This window comes from Nanorana parkeri, unplaced genomic scaffold, assembly GCF_000935625.1.
Source record: "Nanorana parkeri isolate BGI_ZX_2015 unplaced genomic scaffold, ASM93562v1 scaffold6, whole genome shotgun sequence".
Lineage (NCBI taxonomy): Eukaryota > Metazoa > Chordata > Amphibia > Anura > Dicroglossidae > Nanorana > Nanorana parkeri.
This window is the reverse complement of record NW_017306274.1, coordinates 5,071,855-5,082,070: the sequence shown is the minus strand read 5'-3', so window position 1 is coordinate 5,082,070 and position 10,216 is coordinate 5,071,855. Positions and strand designations below refer to the sequence as shown.

The following is a 10,216-nucleotide window of genomic DNA, read 5'->3' as shown; positions in this document are numbered from 1 at the left end:
GGAGAGAGAGAGAGCGCAAGGAGAGAGAGAGAGCGCAAGGAGAGAGAGAGAGCGCAAGGAGAGAGAGCGCGCGCAAGGAGAGAGAGAGCGCGCGCAAGGAGAGAGAGAGCGCGCGCAAGGAGAGAGAGAGCGCGCGCAAGGAGAGAGAGAGCGCGCGCAAGGAGAGAGAGAGCGCGCGCAAGGAGAGAGAGAGCGCGCGCAAGGAGAGAGAGAGCGCGCGCAAGGAGAGAGAGAGCGCGCGCAAGGAGAGAGAGAGCGCGCGCAAGGAGAGAGAGAGCGCGCGCAAGGAGAGAGAGAGCGCGCGCAAGGAGAGAGAGAGCGCGCGCAAGGAGAGAGAGAGCGCGCGCAAGGAGAGAGAGAGCGCGCGCAAGGAGAGAGAGAGCGCGCGCAAGGAGAGAGAGAGAGCGCGCGCAAGTAGAGAGAGAGCGCACGCAAGAAGAGAGAGAGCGCGCAAGGAGAGAGAGAGCTTGCAAGGAGAGAGAGAGAGAGCGCAGAGAGCAAGGAGAGAGAGCAAGGAGAGGGAGAGAGAGAGCAAGGAGAGGGAGAGAGCAAGGAGAGGGAGAGAGCAAGGAGAGGGAGAGAGCAAGGAGAGGGAGAGAGAGAGCAAGGAGAGAGAACAGAGAGCAAGGAGAGAGAGAGAGAGAGCGAGCAGAGAGCAAGGAGAGAAGAGAGAGAGCCGAGAGAGAGAGCAAGGAGAGAGAGAGAGAGAGAGAGCAGAGAGCAAGGAGAGAGACAGCAGAGAGAAAAGAGAGGAGAGAGCAGAGAGGGAGAGCAGAGAGGGAGAGCAGAGAGGGAGAGAAAGCACAGAGGGAGCAGAGAGAGAAAGGAGAGACTGAGAATAGAGGGAGGAGAGAGCAGAGAGAAAGAGTGCAGAGGGAGAGTGAGAAGAGAGCGGAGAGTGAGAAGAGAGCAGAGAGTGAGAAGAGAGCAGAGAGTGAGAAGAGAGCAGAGAGTGAGAAGAGAGCAGAGAGTGAGAAGAGAGTGAGAAGAGAGTGAGAAGAGAGCAGAGAGTGAGAAGAGAGCAGAGAGTGAGGAGAGAGCAGAGAGTGAGGAGAGAGCTGCACATGACCATGTGAAGGCTGATTAAGTTTACAAACAAGCCAGCTGCTTGCATGTGATCGCAATAGGGAACCGCACCGACTGGTTCCTGGCCGTTAGTCTGAGATAAGTGCATCAGCGACAGCATGCACACTCACCAATGCCGCGATGAGGCTCTGGAGGACACGAGACGAATTTTAGAACCTCTGCCCTCTTCTCCTGGAGTCCCCAGCGATACAAGATCTCTCCGTAACACTTCTTAAAGTCATCAAACTGCTGCACATTTGCTGGGTCCAAAATCCTGAGTAAAAAAGGTCGCCGGAAAATTACTTGAAGCAGAAGAGCAGGCAACAAGCTAAATACACAAAAGAAATGTAAATATTACACCAAGGGACCAATAGCAAGGTAAGGAATGAGGGGGGCACGTCATCATTTGACTTCAGAAGTGCAGTACAGATTTGAATAATGGAGTGCCCTGGGTTTTCAGGGGTTCCCAGGGGCCCTGGAACACATCTGAAGGTACATGCAGACGCCGTACGCGTCTCCTTTTAGCCCTGCCAGCAGTTTTTGTATCCTTGTAGAGAGTCTTTTAAAGGTAAGTGGTGTTTAAACTGACAATGATTTCAAATGTCTGGCTTCTTGATCACTTGACTTTCTATGTACAATCGGCTGCAATGGCGGTCAGACAAAACAAAGAAGAAAAAGGAAGTCGTGTAGGGTTCCTGAATATAGGAATTTTCTTTTAGCTTGACACCTTCCTCTTGACTTGACGATTGACTGCCTACTAGGGTTGCACAGATACCAAGTACAGTACTCGGTACAAGTACGAGTACATGTACCGATACTTTTGAGCTCCAAGACTACACTAGAGACAAATTCAAAAGTTAGGAGGCTGCTGTCATTTGTAAGGAGCACACGGAGCTCCCGGGATTTGTACATCTCTGTTTTAATGTATGATTTTGTTTTTATAAATATAAATAAAGGGATGCACAGATACCAGTTTTGCGAGTATGAGTACTGGTACTTGCCGAGTACTTACAAGTACGAGTACTGATACATTTTTGTTTATTGTCATGTGACAGTTTTTGTAAAACAATATCAACTAATGATTTCAGGACAGTGGTGGAGCGCCAGAGCCAGGTCCCAGCTGCAACCCTGGTAGTTTTCATGAAAATGCCAAGTATTGGCACTGGTACTCGAAAAGTATCTGTGCATCCCTACTGCCTACCCATCTTACTAAATTTTGGAATTCTCCTTTAAATAGTAACAAATGCTCTCTCACTGTACTCTGGACTCCTCCTTTAAATGACTAGAACCCCTTGCTCATTGAATTTAGGAATCCCTTTTCAATTGCTACTCCCCGCTCCTCCCACATTTCATGATGGCCGTTCATCATCCCTCATTGGATTCTGCAACCCCCTTTAGAGTGACCCCCCCCACTTCAAATGCATACTTCCTCATCCCTCAACAAATTCTGGAATCCCCCTTTAACCAGCTACTCCCCCACTTTAAAGGAGAACTATGAGGTGAGTGCTTTTCACTCGCCTCATAGTTCTAGCCGACCTGTGACAATGAGACTGTCGCAGGTCGGCTCAGTAGATCGGGAGGTGAGCGAACACATACCGGCGTTCGCTCACCTCTCGATCCTGTCTCGGCTCTCTGCCGTGACAGGGGAGGGGCTGGATTCCCCCCTCCCCGCTCCTCCAGTGCTGACTGGCAGAACAGACGGGGGAGGGGGCGGGTACAGCTGGCTCAGCCTCTAGATGGGCAGAGCCAGCTGTCACTCACGCAGCTGGGCGGATCCCGTCGTCTAAGTCGGGATCCGCTCCGGCGTCTCAGTTACAGCTCGCGGTATACTGAGCTTAGGGTAACGGGAGGACGCTAGTTTGTGTCCTCCCGTTACCCTAAGGAGAACTATGGGGAAAAACACTGACCCCATAGTTCTCCTTTAAGTGACTACTAACCCTTCAATGAAGTATTGCTCTTTTTTTTCAGCTGTTCCCTTTCAAGTGATTACCTTTTATTCTTATCATGCTGTTCTTTCTCCCGCTCTCGAGGGTCCACATGGTTGATATTGCTGTATCGATAGTCATCAGGCGAAGCGTCACCCCATGGCACAGTGTGGTCAGCATCTTGGCCGCCTATCCAAAGGAGAACGTTGAAGGAATAAGGGCAATGTCACTGAGTAACTTACATAATATGATCGGGCGTAACACTTTGAGGGTTATTCACAAAGCTGCTGAAGTGAACCGAACTTCTGCTCAGTACGGCTGATTTCAGTCGCTTCGGCTGTCCCTTCGGCTCAGTCGAGCCGAAGCATAAGCCTTCGGCTCGGCTGAGCCACTCAGCCGCCTTCGGCAGCCGTACGGGCTATTGTGAATAGCCCATACAGCAGCCCTTCGGTTCGACTGAACCGAAAAGGCTCCGGTGGCCAAAGAGAGCCGAAGGATCAGCCGAAGCTACGGCTGTATCCTTCGGCTCAACAGTGAATAACACCCTTTGCGTTTCTTCAATAAAAGAGAACCTGTCACTCTCCCCTAAATGAGCACATTATCCTAAATAGCCACCATACTTTGTACTGAGCAGCATCCCCCTAATACACCAACCATGCAGGGACCCGCAGGATTCAGGACAGATGAAGAAAGATCTTACCAATGCTCCAGCCCCCGGCACTAAAACCTGGATCGGACATGGTGGACCCCGAGCAGGAGGACGTGAAACTCGGCTGAAAACACACAATGCACAATGAGTACCGCCATCTTTACCAATGGAAAACACTGCAATAGAAGAGTGAAGGTCTTACGTATCGGCTGTGGCTTGAGCGGGAAGGGAACGGGTGGCAGGAGGACACGCCGTTGCCTTGTGGTTGAAGATGGGCATCAAACATACTACACAGCATGGCCAAGGTCTGAACATCGTGTAAGTGGCAGTAATGTGCCAGGCTGTAAGAAGAAAGAGAATGTGTGTGATAAGACACAGAGGAGACCTGATGTTAGTATTTTACACTTAAAGGAGAACTATGAGGCGAGTGCTTTTCACTCACCTCATAGTTCTAGCCGACCTGTGACAATGAGACTGTCACAGGTCGGCTCAGTAGATCGGGAGGTGAGCGAACACATACCAGCGTTCGCTCACCTCTCTATCCTGTAACGGCTCTCTGCCGTGACAGGGGGAGGGGCTGGATTCCCCCCTCCCCGCTCCGATCCGCCAGCGCTGACTGGCGGAACGGACGGGGGAGGGGGCGGGTACAGCTGGCTCTGCCTCTAGATAGGCAGAGCCAGCTGTCAGTCACGCAGCTGGGCGGATCCAGACATAATTGTCGGGATCCGCTTCAGCTGCGGCGTCTCAGTATACCGCGAGCAGCAGCTCGCGGGATATACGGCGTCTCAGTATACCGTATACTGAGCCTAGGAGGACGCTAGTTTGTGTCCTCCCGTTACCCTAAGGAGAACTATGAGGAAAAAGACTTAACCCCATAGTTCTCCTTTAACGCATATCTAAGCGCAGGATCAAACATGTACTATATTGCAGCTTACCAGTCCTTAGATGTTGTGGCTGCATTTGTTTTCTTTTTATACTGATCAGATAATCCAGAGGTGGGCAACTGCGGCCCTCCAGCTATTGTGGAACTACAAGTCCAATGAGGCATTGAAAGACTGACAGTTACAGGCATGACTGGCAGAGGTATGTTGGGATTTGTAGTTAAAGCACAGCTGTAGGTCCAGAGATGCCCACCCCTGAGTTAACCTGTCAGTAACACATTTCCTGTCACGATGACAACGCTCACTCACTGCATTGTATCAATAGAGAAGCAGCACCATCTCCCTACAACATGACTATAGAACACCTCCCACTAATAACATGTTTTGTGGTCCACAGCTGGAAACAATGCTAATTGTCACAGCACAGAAAGTTATCGGCTCACAAGATTTCTGGCAGGATCAATAAGTAACAGATAGAACAAAAAACACTTTCATTGTTATATTTTCATGCTACCCTGTTTCCCCTTTAATCCCCCCTCCACCAAACTTTACACTTGGCACAATGCAGTCAGGCAAGTACCGTTCTCCTGGCCATGGACTTCAAACATGTCTGCCTTTCTGCCTCTATTACAAACAGGTTGTTGAGATTATTATTCTCTAGACTATATTGTTTATGATGTCTGCTAAGCTCACAGGAAGTGACAAGGACACGGCATTTCTATCAGGATCTACATTTTGTGTACTTGCTATAAAATGTTCTAGACAAACTAGATGCACAATTTAATATGCAACGCACGGGTATATTTTTGTGACACCTGGTCCCGCTATCTGACGTCTGCAATCCCTACACGTCAGTTACATGACATCATGTCCACCTTTCAACATTCATTATGGTTCCTCAAAGCCAAACTTGAAGGCACCCTCAGTGCTTTAGACGTCCTTTGACATACCCTCAACCCCTTTGACACCGCCTAAATCTCCCGAAAGTACTGAGATTACCCGATCCCCTCCACTCATCCAGCGTTTCCTCCCGTCACAACACTTCTCCAAATATGCCGTGATCTACTATAGTGTTGATGCTTGTTTCTTTTCTCTTTCCTCTCTCCTGCTTCATTCAATTCCTTTCCAATGTTGCTCCATGATTTTGTTCTTCTTTGAGTTCTATAGACTGTTCAACATACGGTAATGTTCTTTCTAACCCTAACTTCCAACACTTGATACCAATTTTGTAATAATCTCATATAACTCCATGTTATGTCGTCTCGAGCAAAACTTTTGGCCGTGCCCGCAAGTAGCTGTGTGCGTCCATAGACCTATACAGCCCTGCGGCAGACCACGCCCCTCCTCTCCTCCCAACAGGTTGGCAGCAGAGAGTCTAATGGCTCCTCTCTGCTCTCAGTATCCTTTCCCCGAAACCAGGAAGTTCCGGGAACAGAGGATCACTTTGGGGACTGGCGGCGGTGACACAGCTGTGCACAAGTAAGTGTGAGGGGACATTGGGCACTAAAAGGTACTGACGTTTTTTACCTTAATGCAGCATTAGTACAACTTTAACTATTACCAAAAATGTATCTTATTTGTGTATCACTCGGCTGTAGATCCTCCAATCATCTCTGAATTGGTGCTGACACTGTCCTTCCTTCTGGAGGGGGGCTACTTTTGTTCCCCATGGTCCCTGTGTGTTGTAAAGTAGCCATCGCTCCAAGCTCGCTCCTGTGATGGACTACAATCTCATGTTTAGGCTACTAATTTGTATTGAGATTGTAGTCCATCCCGGGAGTGAGCTTGGAGCGGTGACTACTTTACAACACACACAGGGACCATGTAAGATAAAAGTAGCCCCCCTCCAGAAGGAAGGACAGTGTCAGCACCAATTCAGAGATGATTGGAGGATCTACAGCCGAGTGATACACAAATAGGATACATTTTTGGTTATAGGGAACTCAAAGGGATTTGTAAGATTTAACTCCCTAGGTTTGTGTCTTTTTAAGTGCTTACCTGCACCAGATCTCTGCGCCCAACACTGAGAGCTGAAGCTGCATTCTTCTGACACATCTCCTGGAGGTCACCGCGGTTTAATCTGAACAGTAAAAAAAAAAGAAAAGAAGGATCACATAGATTAAAGATGGCCGCTGGTCGAACTGCTAAATACACACCTAATATAAAATTCAGATACTTCCAACTCACATTTTTTTACTTTACTTTTAGGGGCTTTGGGAAAACATTGGGGATCTAAGCAGACCCCTGATATTTCCCTTTCTAAAATTAGAAAAAGAGATTGAGAACACAGAGTCCTCAGAGAACACAGAGCCCTCAATCTCTTGTTCTGCAGTCCCAGTTATAAATGAACAGGAATTAGGGATGCACAGATACTTTTCGAGTACCAGTGCCGATACTTGGCATTTTCATGAGAACTACCAGGGCTGCAGCTGGGACCTGGCTCTGGCGCTCCACCAGTGTTCTGAAATCATTAGTCTGTATTGTTTTAGAAAAACTGTCACATGACAATAAACAAAAATGTATCAGTATTCGTACTTGTAAGTACTCGGCAAGTACCAGTACTCGTACTCGCAAAACTGGTATCTGTGCATCCCTTTATTTATATTTATAAAAACTAAATCGTACATTAAAACAGATGTACAAGTCCCGGGAGCTCCGTGTGCTCCTTACAAATGACAGCGGCCTCCTAACTTTTGAATTTTTCTTTAGTCTAGTCTTGTGAAGGACAGTGTCAGCACCAATTCAGAGATGATTGGAGGATCTACAGCCGAGTGATACACAAATAGGATACATTTTTGGTTATAGGGAACTCAAAGGGATTTGTAAGATTTAACTCCCTAGGTTTGTGTCTTTTTAAGTGCTTACCTGCACCAGATCTCTGCGCCCAACACTGAGAGCTGAAGCTGCATTCTTCTGACACATCTCCTGGAGGTCACCGCGGTTTAATCTGAACAGTAAAAAAAAAAGAAAAGAAGGATCACATAGATTAAAGATGGCCGCTGGTCGAACTGCTAAATACACACCTAATATAAAATTCAGATACTTCCAACTCACATTTTTTTACTTTACTTTTAGGGGCTTTGGGAAAACATTGGGGATCTAAGCAGACCCCTGATATTTCCCTTTCTAAAATTAGAAAAAGAGATTGAGAACACAGAGTCCTCAGAGAACACAGAGCCCTCAATCTCTTGTTCTGCAGTCCCAGTTATAAATGAACAGGAATTAGGGATGCACAGATACTTTTCGAGTACCAGTGCCGATACTTGGCATTTTCATGAGAACTACCAGGGCTGCAGCTGGGACCTGGCTCTGGCGCTCCACCAGTGTTCTGAAATCATTAGTCTGTATTGTTTTAGAAAAACTGTCACATGACAATAAACAAAAATGTATCAGTATTCGTACTTGTAAGTACTCGGCAAGTACCAGTACTCGTACTCGCAAAACTGGTATCTGTGCATCCCTTTATTTATATTTATAAAAACTAAATCGTACATTAAAACAGATGTACAAGTCCCGGGAGCTCCGTGTGCTCCTTACAAATGACAGCGGCCTCCTAACTTTTGAATTTTTCTTTAGTCTAGTCTTGGAGCTCAAAAGTATCGGTACATGTACTCGTTCTTGTACCGAATACTGTACTTGGTATCTGTGCAACCCTAACAGGAATCCTCTATACTGAGTACTCCTGTTCATTCATAACATGGAGGATGGAGTATGTTTACTATATCCACAATCATGAAAGAACAGGAAGTGATGTAGATCACTTCCCATTCATTCATAATTGGGGACACAGTCAACATGGTATGTCCTCAATTATCTACAAACAGTCAGCGATCACTGATCACCAACTGCTTGTACCCGCTCTCGATCCTGGATCCGCTACGGGGGGAGAGCTCGGTCTCTCGTGACAGCTGACTCCTCCCCTGATCCGCCAGCCCTGCCTCCAGTGATAGCTGTCTCCGCCCCCCCCATTGCTCTCCTGATCTGTCACAGCCGGGCGGGAGGAGAGCCCAGCCTCCTGTGACTTGCCAGCCGCTCACAAGCACTCTCCTTCCAGGCACCGCTCGATCTCCTGTGACAGTTTCTCTCCCTGCTGGACCCTGCGCTGTGTCCGAGGGGACACAGTAGCACACAGTGGGGAGGAGAAAAACTATGGAAGCACAATTGCGGCCGAACAACGGCACCTCTTGGCATTTTGCCAAAAGTGCCATTTTCGGCCGATATGTTCCTGCGGCCGAAATTTTGGTGCGTCCCGAATTATTAGAGTTTATAAACACTTTCAGAAAAGATGGCAAGTCTACTTTCATTTAGTATCTGGCCACTGACTCTGTAGCCCATTGGCTAGGAGAGCAGGGACCTGTAGTACATGGGCTACCGACATCATGACTTGGTAAAATGCATAAGGGGAAACACCCGATACTCCACACTTCCATACTCTTAGGCCCCATTCACACTGCGCAATTTGCAAATTGCGCGTTTGTCGCGCGATTTGAATTTTGCGCAATATCGCGCGATATCACGCAAATGCTTGCATTGCAAAGAATGGAATCGCGGCAAAATCCGCTCCAAAAAGGGTCCTGCTGTAGCGACACACGACCCGCGACAGCAGGACCCTTAGCCCCATTGAGATGCATTGAAGAGCGATATCGCGCTGTAAATAGCCGCGATATCGCGGGAATTACAGCGCGATAAATCGCTCAATGTGAACGGGGCCTTACTCCTCTAGTTTTTCTCAATGAGATCTGTGACCTGAAGTATTTATTGGAGGCACTAATATAGCGCCGTCAATTTGCACAGCACTTTACTATTCCCTAAAATCAATCGCTGTCCTTGAGGAGTTTACACACATACAGGACCCAATTAATCCAATAGCATGTCTATAGAGTGCGGGAGGAATCCGGAGCACCCGGAGGAAACCCACCAAAGCATGTGGAAAGCAAACTCCATGCAGATGGTGTCCTGAGCGGGATTTGAGCCGAGGACCCATTGTGTAATCACAATACTCACATGTACATTTCTCCCAGAGCTTTGTGCACGGTGAGCAGACAGGAAATGTCTTGTATGATCACTTTCCCGGCCGCTTTGATGGGTCGGGAGCTGGAGTCACTGATCTCTCTCTTAGATTTCCACCGACGAGATTTCTGGGGATAAAGAAGTTGGACAGAAATCACCTTAGTTTATTCATTGAGATCGGGGTGTTCCTAAACCTAAAATCAGCTCCACGTGGAACATTTATAACACTTACACTCGCTCTGGTGGACAATGGACTACATACATTTCTTGTAGACGCAAGTGCATTGTGCAGCTCAACTCCTCCCATTTCCGTTGTATATACTACTACCGAATCCAGCACTGCTTCCTCCTCCACTATCTAACAAGTCACACATTACCAATATAGCACTGCTTCCTCCTCCACTAACAAGTCACACATTGCCACCTTGTATACTGCTTACTAATCCAGCACTGCTTCCTCCTCCACTAACAAGTCACACATTGCCACCTTGTATACTGCTTACTAATGCATCACTGCTTCCTCCTCCACTAACAAGTCACACATTGCCACCTTGTATACTTCTTACTAATCCATCACTGCTTCCTCCTCCACTAACAAGTCACACATTGCCACCTTGTATACTTCTTACTAATCCATCACTGCTTCCTCCTCCACTAACAAGTCACACATTGCCACCTTGTATACT

General features: G+C 47.7%; 1 protein-coding gene across 1 annotated transcript in view; it reads right to left on the bottom strand.

The window, feature by feature from the left end:
• The window catches only part of WDR59 (WD repeat domain 59), a 54,257-nt gene that overhangs the window by 3,409 nt on the left and 40,632 nt on the right, over positions 1-10,216 (bottom strand). Inside the window, exons 20-25 of the mRNA XM_018552980.1 lie at positions 9,525-9,658; positions 7,386-7,467; positions 3,842-4,024; positions 3,691-3,763; positions 3,056-3,179; positions 1,197-1,339 (exon numbers count right to left, since the gene is read on the bottom strand). Coding sequence (XP_018408482.1) covers positions 1,197-1,339; positions 3,056-3,179; positions 3,691-3,763; positions 3,842-4,024; positions 7,386-7,467; positions 9,525-9,658 — 739 coding nt within the window. The remainder of the gene's footprint in view (positions 1-1,196; positions 1,340-3,055; positions 3,180-3,690; positions 3,764-3,841; positions 4,025-7,385; positions 7,468-9,524; positions 9,659-10,216) is intronic.